Source organism: Gymnoscopelus microlampas (assembly GCF_963454915.1).
Source record: "Gymnoscopelus microlampas genome assembly, chromosome: 19".
In the NCBI taxonomy this organism is placed as follows: Eukaryota; Metazoa; Chordata; class Actinopteri; order Myctophiformes; family Myctophidae; genus Gymnoscopelus; species Gymnoscopelus microlampas.
The window spans coordinates 22,581,383-22,599,801 of record NC_139956.1 but is presented as its reverse complement, the minus strand read 5'-3'; the positions used below and the strand labels follow the sequence as shown (position 1 = coordinate 22,599,801).

At 42.9% G+C, this 18,419-nt stretch overlaps 3 protein-coding genes across 7 annotated transcripts; 1 reads left to right on the top strand and 2 right to left on the bottom strand.

Annotated features, from left to right (window-relative positions):
- Nucleotides 1–700: 700 nt before the first annotated feature.
- On the top strand, nt 701–6,710 carry LOC311034875 (prostaglandin D2 receptor 2-like). Of its 3 annotated transcripts, XM_084042905.1 has the most exons (3): nt 716–1,030; nt 2,426–2,466; nt 2,864–6,710. In XM_084042905.1, exon 3 carries the CDS (start codon nt 2,945–2,947, stop codon nt 4,079–4,081), a length of 1,137 nt encoding a protein of 378 aa, XP_083899031.1. In that variant the 5' UTR covers nt 716–1,030; nt 2,426–2,466; nt 2,864–2,944; the 3' UTR covers nt 4,082–6,710. The 3 variants fall into 3 exon arrangements, with proteins under 3 accessions (XP_083899032.1, XP_083899031.1, XP_083899030.1); XM_084042906.1 differs by lacking the exon at nt 2,426–2,466 and having other exon boundaries at nt 701–792; XM_084042904.1 differs by lacking the exon at nt 2,426–2,466.
- Nucleotides 6,711–6,901: 191 nt separating this feature from the next.
- Nucleotides 6,902–11,535, bottom strand: LOC311035046 (putative G-protein coupled receptor 132). The gene is made up of 4 exons (XM_084043125.1): nt 11,283–11,535; nt 10,049–10,911; nt 8,612–8,758; nt 6,902–7,990 (listed from the first exon to the last, which is right to left on the bottom strand). The coding sequence occupies exons 2-4, from the start codon at nt 10,627–10,629 to the stop codon at nt 7,669–7,671; spliced, it is 1,050 nt and encodes a 349-aa protein (XP_083899251.1). The 5' UTR covers nt 10,630–10,911; nt 11,283–11,535; the 3' UTR covers nt 6,902–7,668.
- Nucleotides 11,536–13,805: 2,270 nt separating this feature from the next.
- ugt5g1 (UDP glucuronosyltransferase 5 family, polypeptide G1) lies at nt 13,806–18,239 on the bottom strand. Of its 3 annotated transcripts, none has more exons than XM_084043772.1 (2): nt 18,154–18,239; nt 13,806–15,467 (listed from the first exon to the last, which is right to left on the bottom strand). In XM_084043772.1, exon 2 carries the CDS (start codon nt 15,452–15,454, stop codon nt 13,865–13,867), a length of 1,590 nt encoding a protein of 529 aa, XP_083899898.1. In that variant the 5' UTR covers nt 15,455–15,467; nt 18,154–18,239; the 3' UTR covers nt 13,806–13,864. The 3 variants fall into 3 exon arrangements, with proteins under 3 accessions (XP_083899898.1, XP_083899897.1, XP_083899899.1); XM_084043771.1 differs by having other exon boundaries at nt 18,143–18,203; XM_084043773.1 differs by lacking the exon at nt 18,154–18,239 and adding an exon at nt 16,382–16,415.
- Nucleotides 18,240–18,419: the final 180 nt, after the last annotated feature.

Sequence of the window (18,419 nt, the reverse complement as noted above, 5' to 3'; positions counted from 1 at the left end):
TGGCTTTGCATGTCTGAATGGCTGAAAGGCAAAAACAGTTTTGTTGTAGGCTTATTTTGAGTCAAATGACGTATTTCTTTATTGGATAGCAGGTGGTCATTGACAAATAAACTCTGAATAATAATAAATATGAAATATGAAAAGAAAAATCTGAATAATAAATGAATATTCAGGGTGATGAGACCTGAGGGATGCCATCACCCTCCATGTGGGGGGGGGGGTTATTTCTCAATAATGACCTACATAACACCAGAAGACACTAGCCTTGACACAGTTGACGATATGGATATTTTTTGTCGATTCTCATTCTGACAGATATATAGCCTACAAGAATCAATACAAAAACAATCAATCCATGTCTCTAATGAGGACATGCAGCAAGAAGTCACCTTGGTTTGAACGTGTGTGTGTGTGTGTGTGTGTGTGTGTGTGTGTGTGTGTGTGTGTGTGTGTGTGTGTGTGTGTGTGTGTGTGTGTGTGTGTGTGTGTGTGTGTGTGTGTGTGTGTGTGTGTGTGTGTGTGTGTGTGTGTGTGTGTGTGTGTGCGCGCGCGCGCGTGCGCGTGTGTGTGCATGCGCGTGCGTGCGGGCTCTTATTTGACAGGCAGAAGTATAATCGCTCTGCTGTCAGACCTGCCGAGAAGGTGAGCCGCGCTCAGCGCGTCAGAAGGAAGTAAGGAAGGAAGGAGGAGGAGGAGGCATTGGAACGAGGATGTTAACCAACGTGGTGCATTTGCGCGATTCGTTCCACTGGGTGATGATCCTCCGTGTTCTTCTGTTTTCTCTCAGTTAAGGTATATAATAACACATTCGCCGAGAAATCGTAGAGTCTGACCAGTATATTCGTTTGATTTGATCGTCGCTATTTATTTGTAATATGCAGGTGTGTTGTGCGTCTTTACGCGTGCGCCTTGTTCTGCTGATGTGCAGTCATCATATTATTAATAACCTCATAACCAGTGCAACGAGTTGACAGATCAGTGGACCGTACAACTTACAAGTCATTGAATTTGCTGTTAACTGGAAACCCAGGTAGGCCTAAAGGTTTATGATTTTCTTATGTGTAATAGCCAAATCGCCAGTGCATTGGATGGGTTAGGCATAGTTTCACTGACGGTACGTGTAGGATTAAAGTTTAGGCATAGTTTCACTGAGGGTACGTTTAGGAATAATAAGGTTAGGTCTAAGCATAGTTTCACTGAGGTTATGTTTAGGAATAAGGTTCGTTTTTTTTAGTTTTAGGCAGCATAGTTTCACTGAGGTTACGTTTAGGAATACCTGGTGGCGAACGTTCCGAGGTCGCCAGATTTGGCCCCGTTCGATCGTGTTTTGGGGCGAGCGTTCTTGTATTCATAATTTAATAACTGAGTGAGTGAAAAGTAGTCTGCTCATTATTGTCGTTATTGTAGCCTGCTTTTAGTGTAGAAGCTGAAAATACAGCAGTATATTCTTTATAGGCTATACCAAATTACACACGTATACACTTTACAATCTTTAAGTTGGTAGAAATGGCCTGTAGCTGTAGCCTATCTCATGGTACATAATAGGCTACATTAGGCATAATATGTAGGCCTTTTTGTGCCAAGTGACAATTGGTACACGTTTACGTTCTGATAGGCAGAGGATGTGGGAGATAAGTGTGATGATCAGATTGTGATGCTGCAAAAGATCACCATCTGCAAGTGCTGCTTGCAGATGGTGATCTTTTTATTATCTGAGTTTGAACCTCATGGGTTCTCAGGTAGCCTAGTTTTACTGACCGCTGAAGAGGGGAAATTCCAAAATGCAATTGAATGAAAATGTTCAGAAAGTCAAATCCCATTTTACAGTCACTGGTGTTGTCACAACACCCAACACCATGCAATTTACGACTGTAATTCATAATTTAGCTCAGTGACCACAGCACAATATTTGTCTTTCATTTGTTCCTGGAAAATATTAACCAACATAAGCTATTTTTGGCAGGTTTGAAAAGGGGAAGCTATAGCAGAATCATTGTGGCCAATGTTGAGACAATGATATGAAGATAGTTGTTAATTGTTGAGCAGTTTAACTAAATATATTATTTTGTCTCACCTTAGGGGTCGAAGCTGTATTTTGTATGTTGAACACATGGCAGTATTAATAAACCACAGGTGCTTTAAATGGCGCTGAACTATAGAGATTGAAGTTACCCAGATCAAAGAATAATTAGTGATGGAGACAATTAAATGAGCTAGTAGACCATTATGATCAATGTTGTCTGTATCCACCATAAGTGATGGAAATTTATGTCAAAAGCATTTTCACTCACCAGCAATATCTCCTGCCACCATAGCTTGATTGGAGGCATTTTACTCTAAAACAATATTCTCTTCATGTTTTAAACATAAACATTAGACATTTAGAAAGGATTTTAACATGTTTTTTCAACCACTTGAACCCTAGAAAAAACAAGAACAACCATGTGCTCACAGGAGATAAAAAAGGTAACTATAGTAAAAAGTGTAAATGGTGCTCACGGATCAAACGGGATCAAGACATGTGAAAAAACAACAGACGATCCGGGCACTCAGGAGTAAAAAAGAGGAACAGCCTTAATTTATTAAAAGGCCTTTTAATAAATAAAGGCTGTTTCTCTTTTTTACTCCTGAGTGCCCGGATCGTCTGTTGTTTTTTTCTCTTGAACCCTAGCTTCCCTATTCTGGACATGTCTTTGGCAAAGATTCAAATGAAACTTCTGCGGAAATAGCACAAGCTCACAATGAGTTGCATTGCTACATGGATAGACCATGATGTACTATATAACAAAGTATATAGGAGTTTAAGTTGTTACCTTGAAAACTGAAATCAGCAGTGTGTCATTTCCCATCATTTCTGCTGCAGATCTTATCACTGTGAGGCAGAAATCTAAGCTACAGTACACACCACCGGGCCAAGGGCATCGGGGCAGTTCCTCCCATCAAGATGAGCACACCTAGCAGCCCTGTCTACTGCCCCCTCATCCAGCAGATGGCGAATGTCAGCGGCAATGCGACCAATTCCACGGCCACGGTCAGTGCCCTGGGCCTGTTCACGGTGTGCCTGCATGGCATCATCTCCTCCTTTGGAATCCTGGAGAACGTCCTCATCCTGGGGGTGGTGGGTTTCCGCATACGCCGCACGGTCATCAGCGTTTGGATCCTCAACCTGGCCGCCTCTGACCTGCTGGCCACCGCTTCCCTGCCGTTCTTCACCCTCTTCATGGCCAGCGGAAACACCTGGACACTGGGCACCACCTTCTGCCGCCTGCACTCCTCTGTCTTCTTCCTCAACATGTTTGTCAGTGGCTTCCTACTGGCGGCCATCTCTCTGGACCGCTGCCTGGTGGTGCTGAGGCCCGTCTGGGCCCAGAACCACAGGAATGTGCAGCTGGTGGGGAAAGTGTGCGGGCTGCTCTGGGCCATGGCTCTGCTCTGCACCGTGCCTTTCTACCTGTTCCGTGACACCATCCCGCAGCGCAATGGCAAAGTCCAGTGTTACTACAACTATGCGCGCTTCCTCCCACACGTTGAGGATCTGGCGTCTGTGTGTGAAGCACGTGAAGAGGCCCTTGCCTTCATGAAAATGTTACTAGCCTTCCTCGGGCCTCTGCTGGTCATCATCTCCAGCTACATCCTCGTGTCCACCAGGTTGGCGCGCCGAGGCTCGCGGCGGCCTTTGCGTTTCGTGCGTCTGGTCTCAGCCGTGGTAATAAGCTTTGTGGTGTGCTGGCTTCCGTATCACCTCTTCAGCATTATGGAAGTCGTTTCCCCCGACGGGTCTTCCGCACAGAAGCTTGCGGCACGCGCCCTGCCCACCGTGGCGAGCCTCTCCTTCCTAAACAGCGTTCTCAACCCGATCCTGTATGTATTCAGCTGCCCAGACCTGTGCACTAAGATAAGGCAGTCCCTGAGTGCCGTGATGGAGACCGTAATGGCTGAGGACCTGGTGGACCTGGCTCGAAGGCGAAGCTCGAAGGTGTCTATCAACAACACTGAAGTCCTGCTGAGGGGGAAATCTTCACTCCCTAGACCTAGCCTGACTCCAGAAGAATATAAGGGGGAGGATCCTCCAAACTCTTAAAGGTGGTGTAAGTGATATAAAAAAAGGTTAAAGTTAAAGTTCTATATTACATTAGCAATCATTGACATAGAGTGTTTATTCAGTAATAAGGGTCCCCCTTTCTCTCGTACAACACATTTTCATGTCGGGATACCGATTTTAACCAATCAGGAGAGAGAACCCCAGAAAGATCATTTATCAGCTTCAATTTTATAGTGTTACAGTTCCATTTGTTTCATCACTTCCAATTTCACTTGTTTATCCTGTATCCTGTCTGAGTTCTCTCTCATGATTGGACAACATTGGTATCCCAACCTGAAAATGTACTTTCTGTTTACCAAAGAGGTGGAGAGAGACGAGGAGGGGGAGACTCATGTTAACGAACAAACACGCTATAGCAATTAGTGCTATCAGAATACAGATATGTAAGACTTACTTTAACAAAACAAAACGAAAATCACTTGCACCACCATGTTGAGTGAAATTACATCCGCCATGCTTATGTGTCTGTGATGACCAAAGCCTAGGCTGAAGAGGTCAGTATTATGTACATATGAGTCTGCCCACCCACGCTGAGCTTAGCATGTTGCTTTTAGATTTGAAGTGAGGGATTTTATGAGATGAACTGATAAAAATGACTATAGAAAACAATGTTCTTATCTTGCAGGTGTTTGTTTACGTCAAATGAGCCTTACAAGCATTCATTCAGGGCAGAAACACATGTGAAACTCACATGGGTTTGCAGTAATTTTGTGTAAGTGCATCAACCTCAAACCACAGAAACCTGTATGGCATGATATGACGTTTCTCAGCAGAAGTGTGCCAACACAAAAATGTCCCTCTGCTGACATGTTGAAATGATTTCTTCCTCTGTTCCTACAGTAGAAAACATGTATTTATTGTGCAGGTCCTTGATGTCCAACATTGCCTATTGACCATGACCTCCATGTCCATGTACTTTTTAACCACATGAACCCTAGCGTCCCTATTCTGGGCATGTCATAATAGACAAAGATTCGGCTACAATTGCCTAACATTCGGCAAAAATAGCAGATCTACAAGCTGAAAATGTGTCACATGTGAGCTTGTAAATCTGCTATTTTTGTCGCAGAGATTTGGTGTTGAGGGAACAAAGGAGGTGACCAAGTATTGTTCTGATTCTGTGTTGGCTAGAGGTGGGTGGTAATAATTCAGACATTTAAAAAAAAAAAGTGAATGACGGAGGGTGGTTATTCCTTATCTGGGCGGAGCCATTCAGTCGATGTGGTTAAGGCGGTAAAGGTGTGTCCTAAAACAACAACAGTTTACAGTTGCTTTGTCACCGGTTGCCTTCGCCGGCCGTCCAAGCCCATGCAATGAATTGAAATGTATACAGACGATTGGTCAATGACCCCGGTGAATGAAGTATATAGGGTTTAAGTGGTTAAACATGTAAAGTGCCAATTTCACTGTTTGCCTCAACATAACTGAGCTTCACAGGACTGAATGACATTTTTTTTCTTCTGTTGTAAAAAAAAAGTAAAATTCTGTTGGCAGCTGTTTAAAAAATTAAATCTAAAATCTAAAAACAAACAAACCTCACTGATGGTTGGTAGTAGAGCTGGGAAATATATCAATATAATATTGATATATTGTGATATGAGATCTATCATCTAGGATTTTGGTTATCATAATATTATAACATACTCTATAGCTTGTAAGGTTAGGTGAACAATCCTGGCCAATTCAACAGATTGTGATTGTGATTAAATGTTGTCTTTTCCTGGTCTGTAGGCTATTACAGTAACGTGATAGAATGACCTGAACATATAACAACTTGTTTGCCAACTTTTGCCAACAGTCTGTTGTAGTCTGAAGTAGTCTGAAGTAATCTGTTTGGTGGAGATGGTGGAGAGTCACCTTTAGGATTGACCTTTATCTGTTTGACCATCCATGTACCGATTCACTCACTTTCATCTGTGTGAACATACTGATAAAGCGGTGACCATGGCCATGGCGTCACAAGTAGATCTGCATTAGAGCATACTGATATACTTGAATGTGATGCCATGGCCATGGTCACTGCATGGTCAGAATGCTTGCACAGATGAGAGTGAATCAGCACATGTACTGGTCAAACAGATAACGATCAAGCCTAAGCGCAACCTCTCAACCTCAGGGCTGACACTCTAACCACAAGGCCACTGAAAATATCTACAATCACATTATTACTATATCAAGATATGGGAGGGCAAGACATTTTTTATATTTGATTTATAGTCAACTAGACCATACCCGGTCGACGCATCCGTGGGGGGATATGCGCACATGATCTGGCAACCCGGGAGGAAGTTCGTCCCATAGCTGGGCAGCCCCGTAACCATGGCGACATTCTTTGACACAAAAGCGCTAATAAGAAGCTGAGATTTGATGAAATTGAAAAACGGGCTTCACAGTTAAGTTCAGATGGTAATGGTCAATGGCTGTGTGCAAAATCAGAGCAATTGGTCCAGCCACTGAGGAGAACCGGCTAGCTTCACCTACGCTTCCTACGCACCTACTCAAGACGGTTACTAGAATTATAGTATGATATCCAAACCCTGTTTAAAGGTGTGATCTGAAGACATATAGTGTATTAAAGCTCTTGAAATGCTGATGTATAGACATACAATGTGACAATGAAACAAGTTTAAATGTTTGTAGTCATAAACATCAAACTGAAAAAACAGCCTCTATTTTTTTCTAATAAAAAATGAAAATAAAAACAATGGGATAAAAGTGTCTTGTAAAGTGTCTTCAGACAACTTGTTGTGAAACTTTATTATTATAAAATCTTATCGAATTGAAAACAACGTTCCAAAAAGCACTTTTACAAGAATAGGCGACAGAAAATGGTCATCTTTAAAATGGCCATGTGGCATAGACCTACCTCTATCTTAAAGCATCTATTGTAGATATCACAGCCAGCCACTCACAGTCACAGAAAACAACATTCTTGTTTGTCTATTTTAAGCAAAACGCATGTTTTGTTTTGTTCTGCATGGTGTACATAAACATGTCCACTGGGTGGCACAATTGCATCTCTTTTGCTGTATCAAGCAGGTGGCGTCAGTTACATAAATTAACCAACCTGGCCAGTGTTCCTATTTTGGGCAGTGGTGTAAAGTAAAGTACATTTACTCAAGTACTGTACTTAAGTAAAATGTTGAGGTATTTTTACTTTCCAGTTTTCGGTTATTATTTATTTGTATTATTACAAAACATATGTTACCCACTTCAGCCCTTTATACATTTTGGCCATTTGAAAATAGCCGAGTGAGCTTGTAGATCTGCTATTTTCAAAATATTTGTACAACATTTGGGAAAACTTGTGAAGTGGGACATTCTGCATAATGAGTACTTTTACATTTGGTACTTTAAGTAAATTTTGATGCCAATACTTTTGGTACTTTTACGCAAGTACATTTTTAATTCCGGACTTTTACTTGTAACAATATTGATACCTTTACTTAAGTAAAAAATGTGAGTACTTTTTCCACCACTGATTTTGGTCATATGCAAAAATGTTCAAACACTTTGGAAACCCCTCAAAAACATAAAAAAACAACAACTAAAAAACAAAAACGAAATCACATCCTTATGCTCTCTGTCTCTGTCTGTGACGTCACAATGTTCCTCTCTGCGCTGTCACTGTGGAACGGGTGACCTCTGGGATTCATTATGAAGGGGTTTGGAGCACCACCACGGCCGTGTCCATGTCCCTGTCCCACTCCCACTCCCACGCAGGGCAGGGACCGCCGCAGCTCCAGCCGAGCGTCGGGACAGAGGAAGATGTAGAACAGCGGGTCCAGCAGCGTGTTCAGGCTGGTCAGGCCGTAGCACAGGCGGTAGACCAGGAAGAGGGAGCGTTCCAGTTCGCACGGCTCGTCCGTGTGCAGCAGGGAAACAAACCTGCAGTGTTGGAAAAATAACTAAAATGTTTTTTTTTTCTTCCAAAAGTATTGGTATCAAAATGTACTTAAAGTACCGAAAGTAGAAAGTAGGCCTAGGTCTACTCATTATGTAGAATGCCCTATTTCACACGTTTTCAAATGTATACAAATCTTTTGAAAATAGCAGATCTACAAGCTCACAATGTGCATTGTGAGCTTGTGCGGCTATTTTCAAAAGGCCTAAATATATAGATATAGCAGTTAATCCTTAAAAGGATTGAACCCAAGAAAGCACTATGGCTTGTTTCCATTGGGGTCCTGTGTATTCAATTAATTGAAACATTTAGTGACAGACAAATATACAATACTGTGCAAAGTTAATTGTATGTATGTAAGTTATGTATGTTTTGTAATAATAATCAAAATCTACAAAGTAACTAGTAACTAAAGTTTTCAAATAATTATGCTGGAGTAAAAGTATAACATTTGCCTCTGAGATGGAGTGGAGTAGAAGTAAAAGTGGGCCTACAGAAAATTGGAAATACTCCAGTAAAGTAAAAAAAATACCTCTATATTATACTCAAGTAGAGTACTTGAGTAAATGTACTTAGTTATGTGTTACAGTTACACCACTGCAAACCTGTATCCCCCCACCAGGTGGTAGGGCCCGAAGACCACGATGAAGTTGATGGTGATGACCACCAGGATGCCCACGATCTTGTGACGCTCGTGGTCAGAGACAGAGGGCGACCGTTGGAGCGTCACCCCGATGCGTGCCGAGGTGTAGCTGGAGGAGGGAGAAGGATGCAGGTGAGGCCAGGGAGGTCAGTTAACTCAATGGCTCTCAACCTTTTCAGGCTGTGAATAATCATATTTGAACTGGCCCCCCCGCCCACCCTGACAAGCACTTGGAATTGTATAGGCATTACATGACTCGGTTTCACAGATAAATATAGTGAAAATAGCGATCTGAGCTTGTAGATCGGCTGTTTTCAAAATGTTTCCCTCTTTCTTATATTATTTGACAATTTGGTCAAAATTGTTATAGTATAGTTTATGGATTACTTTTTGAGTAATGGTATTTATTTTTTAGGTATTAAAACGATCTTAAAAGTACTAAATTGTCACTTCACTGTCATCTGGGGACCCCCCAAAAAAAATCATGTGGCGACCCCCATGTTGAGAACCACTGTGTTAACTTACTAGAAGCATCAATGCTTCATTTTTGCAGCGGTGCTGTTTAGGGTTACAATTGCATTTATCCTCATTTAGGCCCCAAATATATATATATGTTTTTTTTGTAACGTCAAAAGAACCATTTAGACATAACAAAAGCATCCATATTTAAACACTTCCACCCACAATGTGTTTGTGCAGAAGTCTTTCGCTAATTATGTTGCTTTTCCATTGGATAATATAATAATCTTCTCTTCTCTCTCTCTTATAGTGATGGTGAAGGTGTCTTCGCTTTGAGTCTGCACAACAAAATCTGGAATGTTCATTTAACCGGTAAAAACTCAATAATAATATTTCACCTAATTCACCAGACAAAAAAAATCTAATGTTTAAAGTACTAGTTGGACATAAAAGCAAGGTGTGTTTGAAAATAATAAATCAATTTAAATGCTATGCAAATGTAACACCCAAGATTCGAACCACATCTCCTGCATAGTAGGGAACACTAAAGCCAAACATCTGAATCACCAGCATAAGAGAACCAGGCCAGGGGAGATATTAGGCTTTTTGAGTTTCCGGCTGAGCTACCCTGCACATTCAACTCCCTTTCACCTCCCCCACTGGGAAACCAGACCGACGTTCACGGCACCAATGTAACACACCCAAGATTCTAACCCAGGACTCCTGCGTGGGAAGGGACACTAAAGCCAAACATCTTAACCACTAACCTAAGAGGGAATACCGCCTTGGCCAGGGGAGATATAATAGGCTTTTTGGGCTTCAGGCTGAGATACTGTGCTACACAAGAAAGCCATTACTTAACCCTGTGGGGTTCCATGTATCAGAATAGAGTAGAATAGAATAGAATCGACTAGATTGATAGATTATAGATTGCTCTTACCCCAATATCCCACAAGGTAGCAGGAACCCCAAGGCCACGGTGGCGATCTTAAAGTTGGCGAATCTGCGGCTGACTGGGTACTGCTCCAGACACCACAGTCTCTCAGAGTCAAACACGGAGGGCAGCAGACCGCCCAGGCAGAACAGGAAGGTCAGCGTCCAAACTGCCACCCCGGACACTGCGGCCACCCTCACAGTCCTCACCCCGCGGCTGCTGAGTGGGTATACAATGGCCAGGCAGCGGTCCAGCGCTATCAGGCACAGAAACATCACGCTGGCGTAAACGTTGACGTAGAACACGTACCCCACCAGTTCGCAGGCGGTCCGGCCGTAAGGCCAGCGGTGGCCCCCCTGGAGGTAGAGGATCCACAGCGGCAGCGTGAGCAGCTGGAGGAGGTCCGACAGCAACAGGTTGAGGATGTACACCAGCTGGCAGCCACCCCCGCCAGAGCGGCCCAAGTGGTACAGTCCCCACAGTGACAGCAGGTTGCTGGGGAGACCCAGGGAGAAGCTCAGGCTGTAGATGTAGGTCAGACCAACAGTGTCTGAGTCCAGAGGGAGGTTGCAGCTGTCATTGGACATGTCTCCGGTGGTGTCAGAGGTGACGACTTCACATGGGAAACCAGATGCGATTTACTTTAGTCCCACCTGAAAGGATAGACGGTGTGGCAGCAAATGTTCCCGAGCAGACAAAAAATAAATACATCTACCGAAAGGTGACAGTTGATGTCTTCAGTTGGCTCTATCCACTTATGATTGGTCCATTGTCATGCCATTGCTGTGTTCATTAAGGTTGGCTCCTGCAGGGAAGGTGGCTTTGCATGGCATGTGAGGTGTCAGTCGGGTCTTCGTTTCCATTCTTGCCTGAAAAGCACACAACAGAGAATGAACCTGGTTAAACCTAGGATCCACAACCGGAAGGCTCTTGAAAAAGACAGTTTTGTGTCACATTATCAGATTGTCAACAGGTGCATACAAATGAAAACAAGGTCACCATTTTAACCACATGAACCCTAGCGTCCCTATTCTGGGGGGAATATTTGACTGAAATTGCTGATCTACAAGCTCACAGAGCTTGTAGATCAGCTTAGAGATTTGCAGAGATTTGGTGTATAGGGAAAGAAGAAACAGACCAAGAATAGACCCCTGGGGGACCCTGGTCAACTAAGTATATAGGGTTCAAGTGGTTAAAGGCTTTCACACCATGCTCAATCACATGAACTCTGTTCACTCACCTCTCATGACTATGAAAATGACGAAGGGACTGTTCCCGAATGCCGCTCTCCGCACACTGCCGCTTGATGACCTGGTGCCGGTGCATTGGGAGCACAGAGTCTCGAACCAGGCCTTGTCTACTGTGTGATCGTTTCCTCCACAGGAAACCCACTTCTTCGGTTTTAAAGGCAACATCCTGCGGCAGGAGAACGCCTTTCTCCACCAGAACAAAAAAGAAAAAGAAAAACAACAACACGCCACACACACACACACACACACACACACACACACACACACACACACACACACACACACACACACACACACACACACAATCACACGCACTCTTTCTCTCCCGCTCTCTCACCCTTTATGTCAGACTTTCCCTCCCCCTCAGGAACAGGACAGGGTTATTCAGAAGGACGTCAGGAGGATCTGGTGATGGATGTGTGAATACCAGTGCAGACCTTTTTGGCATTATGCATTTCAACAAATTGCATAATGCCCCCCACCCTGTGAGGTTGCCTTTTAGCATCTAATGAATTGTTTACATAATAATTTTTTTACTCAAGCAAGTTTTGATTACACGGGTACAGGGCAGTCTTCCACAGGCAAGTGGAAATTTCAGTCTTTCCGTCTGTCACACAAACCTTGGGAGCCTCCAAAACGGTTACTTTTTAGGAAATGGAAAAAAGAACTGGGGGTCCGAGACCCCACTTGGATAACCACTGGGTTAGGGCAGTGGTTCTCAACCTTTTCAGACCGCGACCCCCCAAAATAATCATATTTGAACTGGGGACCCCCCACCCTGTCAAGCACTTGGCATTGTAGGCATTACAATTAAGTTTTACTCTGTTCCACAGATAAATATTGTGAAAATAAATCTACAAGGCCATTGTTTGACCAGTTTTTATAGTATAGTTTGTTGATTACTGTTGATGCAGTAATGGTCTTTCTTCATTACATTCTTTTTCTCAAAAGGTCTTAAAATTCCTTACATTGTCACTTTACTGTCATCTGGGGACCCCCCCCCCCCCAACATCATGTGGGTCCCGACCCACAGGTTGAGAACCACTGGGTTAGCGCAGAGGAAGTGCATTCAGTAGTGTATCTTGATCGATTAGGTTTGAGGAAATGTTAAGGGCCTCACATGGGCAGAGTCTGCCAAAAAGAGAACTCAACAGAACTTGGCACAATGCACGCAGACATTTCTCCTTTATTGATCCCCGGGGGGGAATTCAGGTGTCATAGCGACGGCAGTAAGGCTGAAACAAAAGGAACATGAGTAAGAGTCAAGAGCCAATATAAAATAAAAACACTTAGATTTAGGTTCTGACACAAGAGTCTCTCAATGAACGAGTTATGAACATAATGTACAACAGTCTATCAACAAATATAAGTACAAATTCACAGTATCACCAATGAATATATGAATGGATATACTGTATACAGACTATATCAACAGTGAATATGAGAATGCTATACAGTGTCAACAGGCCTTCAACAGTGAGTATCCGGGTAATATATATATGTACAGTTTATCAACAGTGAATATGTCAATGCATACAGTATATGTACAGTCTAAGAACAGACTACCAACAGTAAATATTAGTTCATATTTAGTAAGTATCTCACTCAACAGTTATCCTCAACAGGCATCTGCCAACATTCTGTAGTGCACATCCTAGTTGTTGATGTGCAAAGGCACCAGATTTAAACCAGTGTCAGTAATCCCATAGAACAGAATAGACAGCAAGTCTTAAGCTCTCATAACAAGCCTTCTCTGCAGATGGTGCATTTGAGCAATTTACCCACGGTGAACTTGGCTGTGGTGCAGGAGAGGAAAATTCTGCACAATTGAAATTGTTTGAGGAAGAATGGGAATGTTGAGACAATGGGTACTAGGCAGTATTTTTACAACATGGTTTCAAAGGGAGGAGGGTCTAATCACTTGTTGCATGTTTCCTTTAAAATGTCACCAGTCTGCTATTTGATGGATGATTCAAGGTGAAAGTTGTACCCTGAGGGTGAATCAAATGAATAGCATTTCCAGAGATATAGAATTTTAAAAGGACAGTACTCAATATGCAGAAAACCGTCTACGCATGTTCACATGCAAAATGACTAATATAGTCATTTTATTCACATATCCAAAAAATGTAATTGTATCTATTTACACCAGGGGTCTTCAACGTTTTCAGGCCAAGGACCCCCTAGCTGAGAGAGAGATGAAGCAGGGACCCCCCTCTGTATTATATAAAATTGTGTTTCAGATTAAACTTTTTTTTTTTCTTGGTCTGCTCTTTTTTCCCTCTACACCTATAACTCTTAGCCAAAAATAGCAGATCTACAAGCTCACAGTGAGCTTGTAGATCTGCTATTTTTGGCTAAAGTTCTCCTCAGAAAAGGGATGTTAGGGTTCAAGTGGTTAAGGTAAAAAAAGAAATCATATCACACAAAGATTTGGCGGACCCCCTGTAGTAACTCTGAGGACCCCCTAGGGGTCCCGGACCCCCTGTTGAAGACCCCTGATTTAAACGTTTCAAATAGAAATAGAACCCATGACGATTTCAAGACTAAAAAATATCTACACTTATATACGTTATTCTGCTTTTATTTTCCTCCAGGATCTCCGGCAGCAGAGCAGTCTGCAGACAGACACTGATGCCCAGAAGGAGGCCCCACTGACAGCCAGGAGCAGCACAGCAACATCTAGGCTATGGTAGGTGTACCAGGGTAGATCAAAGCCTGCTGAGTGCAGGTGGGCTGCTCCTTTGTTCCTAATGACATACTCGATCCAAAAGGTGGCAGTGTCCATCGGGGACATAGGTTGGTCACGGTGCAGCCGGGACAGTTTCTGTATATTTTGTCGGTAGGAGGGCTTCTCCAGGATGTCTTTTAGGGCCTCCAAGAAGTTGTCTGTGGTTAGAGAGGTGGGCTCCACCACCTGTGCTGCCCCGCGCTCCTGCAGCCGCAGGACGTTGTCAAACTGGTCAAACAGCAGTGGGACACCGAGGACAGGGACACCATGGTAAATGGCTTCATACAAGCCGTTGGTGCCTCCGTGGGCAACAAAGGCGCGAGTCTTGGGGTGTCCCAGGAGGTCGTTCTGGGGCAGCCAGTCCAGCAGCAAGGTGTTGTTTCCCAGGGAGGAGGGCCTGCTGCCCAGATACCTCCACACCACCTTCTGAGGGAGCTGAGCAAAGGCTGCAGCAATGGACTCGGTCATCTCCCAAGGCAGAGCTGACACCAGAGTCCCAAGAGACATCACCACCACTCCCTGATCCCCAGAACTCTGCATGAATGCCTCAAGCTCAGCAGGGAGGGCCAGGGCCTCCTTGCACTGGAAGCCCCCTATGTAGACTATGTTGGGCATCGTAGGCCGGGGGAACTCAAAGACAAAGTCCACTCTCATGAGCCACACATCAGCTGAGCGCTGCATGGAGAGCAGGTCTGCTCCAGGGGGGAAATGGCGCTGGAGCAGGTCCTTGTAGACAGGCAGGATGACCAGATTTTCCTGCAACATGCTGGCTGCATACCTTAGGAAGTTCTCCGTCCTCTGCAGGAGGTTCATCTTGTCGTTGAACACAGAGTTGTACATTGGCACATAGGAAGGTGGAGACGGGGCCACTGCCATGTGAGCCTCAGCAGCATTGAGCCACCGGACATTGTACACCATCGGCAGTCGGAGGTACTGCGCAAGTAAGACCCCTGCGGGGAAAGCGGGGTCAGTCAGCAATAGGTCGTAGCCAGATTCCTTCAGCGTTGCTATCAGGGAAGAATCCTCCAAAACGGTGGAAATCAAACGAAGAGCTGCACCGTGGAACATCCGCAGCATGTCCGCCACGTCCCTCTGCTGCTCGATGAAGCGCCAGAGTGACGACTTCTTGTGCAGCTCCAGTGACCGCTGCATGAGCTCGGCATAGAAGTCGCTCCCGACGTCTCCACCGGGGGCGTCCGGAGGTGTGACCGTGATGGAGGTGTAGAGGGGAGAGTTCTCACGGATGTACCAGCTCTTGGCAGAGCGCACCACCGTGAGGCTGTGACCTCTGGAGTGCAGCTCTCTGAGCATCAGTTCCATGTTGATCCAGTGGCTGCCGTCTTCGGGATACACTAGAATCCTTCCTCCGTGACAACTGCTGGCCAGGAACAGCAGGCCGAGTGAGAGAGTTGTTGCTCCACAAACACCCATCCTTTTGAAGAAGCTGGAATTCACACAGAAAAAAAACTATTTTATTCTCTCAGGCTGGGCTCTCCTCGAACAGATATAGAGGCCATGCTTATAAATGTGCACAATAGAATAGAATACTTTGTCATTATACCACAGCGTAATGAAATAGGTTCAAATTAAGTTTCAAAACACGGTATTACAGTATATAGCTATCCCCAATAAATTCATCAACCGGCAGGCTAAGACTGGGAGATAGAAACCTGTGTGACACGCAAACTAAAAGGAACTCACACCCAAACGAAAGTTCAACTTTACTTCAGTATCACCAAATATTACAATACAAACTTCCAATAAATCTGTACACATAAATCTGTGCAAAGAAATAGAGTAAACAATGAGCATTTCCCCAAAATGCGGTCAGCAGAAATGATCCCTCCCCGCTAACCCTACCCCCACGGTCAAACCAGCCTTCAGGTGAGCAGCACCCACAGAGACACTCCCTCCATCAAAGTGCCAATGCGATGCCTACATCTATCACATATCAATAATCCAGTCCAGTGCACAAATACAAATATAAAACCCCATTTGGCTCCTACAGTAATTAAAAACCCATTCAAAACAACACCCCTGTCACGGGTGAGGGTAGTGTGTAACCCTTTTGTACTCTTAGTACGACCAGACATTCACATTAAAGATGGCAAGGCACGCAGTTGGGTAGAGTTTAACAGTGTCATATAAATAAAGTGGCAAGACCCAGATAGAAAATAAAGAAATATTCAAAAACAAATAACTTCAAACTTCAAATGATCAAATGTAAAATAAATCCAAGCATTATAATAAAATAAAATACAACAAATGATCAAATGCTTAGGCCATCAAATTCTATAATTAACAAATGCATTTTAACCATGGGTTTTATCTCAATATAATTACAATATAACACTTCACCTCCTTATAGACTGACAGCTCCTGAACACCTCGACAGACAGCAGACTGTCAAAAATACAACAGCTCACACCTATATACCCCATGGCTCCTCCCACCAGACAGACCAAATAATAGGTGATCTATAACATGTCACTTGTTCAGTAGAAAACAAATCGACACAAAAATACATCATGTACATTTCACTTCACGGACTTGTGTATTTTGCATGGATATTCTCAGTCTGCATATTGCAGTTCAAACGTGTTAAATTATTGTCTGCTTTGCCAACGGTATGCAATTGGCAGATGTCAAAATATGCAGTGAGCTATGTAAGAATCAAAAAACACGGAGTAGAACTACAGTATTATGGAGGAGAAGAGGCATTGATGTAAAGCTATGTTTCAGGATGACAAGCCGAAAGAGGCCCCATAAATAAAATGCATTTTGAAATATTATTAGAGCATAAGAAAAGGATGAAAAATATCAAGCAGTCAGTTATTTTACTGGTCAATGTATGATGCAGTCTAACTTTTATTGTCAACTGCACTTGAACCCATAAAGCAGGGGTCGGCAAGTAAGTTAGGCCCGAGGCCAATTCTTTTTCTAAGCCATTAGATGGTGGCCCAGAACACAATCTATGGCTAATTTAGGACCTGGAACATGCGACAAAACACACGAAATACAATTATAACTATATTTGTATAGATGTTGATAAATAAAGATGTGGGTGGTATAACTACTATTACAAATATTTGTTGGAAGCAAATGTTATAGGTGCATACAGAAATAGCCTGGCATGGCCAGACAGAAATGCTTTTGTAATCATTTCGCGCAGACAGTCATGCTCCTTTTCGAACAAGAGCTCTTGTGTTTCAAGGACTCTTCTTAGAACAGAGAGAAACAATGCATTAAGCCAGGCATGAGAAACGTAGCTTTTGGTTTGTTTTTTAAATGTGAGAGAAGTTTTTCATCCAAAAGTCTAAAAAGAGGAAAGTTATCAGTGAAAACATAACATTCAAATAATGGAAATAGAACTATGCATTAATTGTACCCAGTTTCATCAATGCAAATCCATTGTTGTCCATATCGTCTGGTGGAAACCTCATATGTCCCAAACTGTGTGTGTGTGTGTGTGTGTATATATATATATATATATATATATATATATATATATATATATATATATATATATATACACACCAACACCCCACAATACATTAAAATATGGAGATAAGAGTTTTCTGCCGGACAGCAACCTACCTATGTGTGACTGTCAGTCACATATTGTAAATTATTTACAAAACAATTTACAAAACAATTTACTGGGCCAGATATTATCTTTATCGGCTGTCCAAAAGCCAGTTTTATACTTTGGAATATGCCAGTGTAGCTGGTCTTCAAGCTGTGTAACACCGTCAGAATAAATTAGGCATTAACAACCTGTTTAGACACTATAAAAAATAATGATCCATTAACCTACTGTATTTGTATTTGTCATTGCAGCATTGAATTCAACCAGCTTGTGATAAGATCCCATGTGTGATTATAATTAGAATCTATTTATTTACAAATATTCTGTATTTACATTTATTATTTATGGTAAAAAAGACTCTAAGGATTATTTGTGAAATAATTATTACATTGATAGCAGCCTATACACTTCTATGAAAATGTCTGTTAATAATTACACAACACTCATCTTAAACATGCAGGCAAATATATGTGTGAAGTGAGAAACAGATCAAAAGCAAACAGATACAAGTATGCTTAAAGAAAGCTTACAGCGAGAGTACCTTGAGTTCCAATGCTTGTCTTTGACGGATGATCAAGATTCGTACAATAGCCTTCCTTTATGTACAGCCAGTAGCCACTGTGTCATTGAACTGAGCAAAACTAATGACAATCTCCTCATTTATTATGAGGAGTGCCACCATCTTTGTGTTGGTGCATTTGCTAAAGTGAAATGTGAGATGTCAGATAGACCAGTTTGTACCAGTGGAGTGCATGTCTGATTTGTCAAGCCAAATTTTGGGCCGGGAGTCGGGGATCATTATGGGTT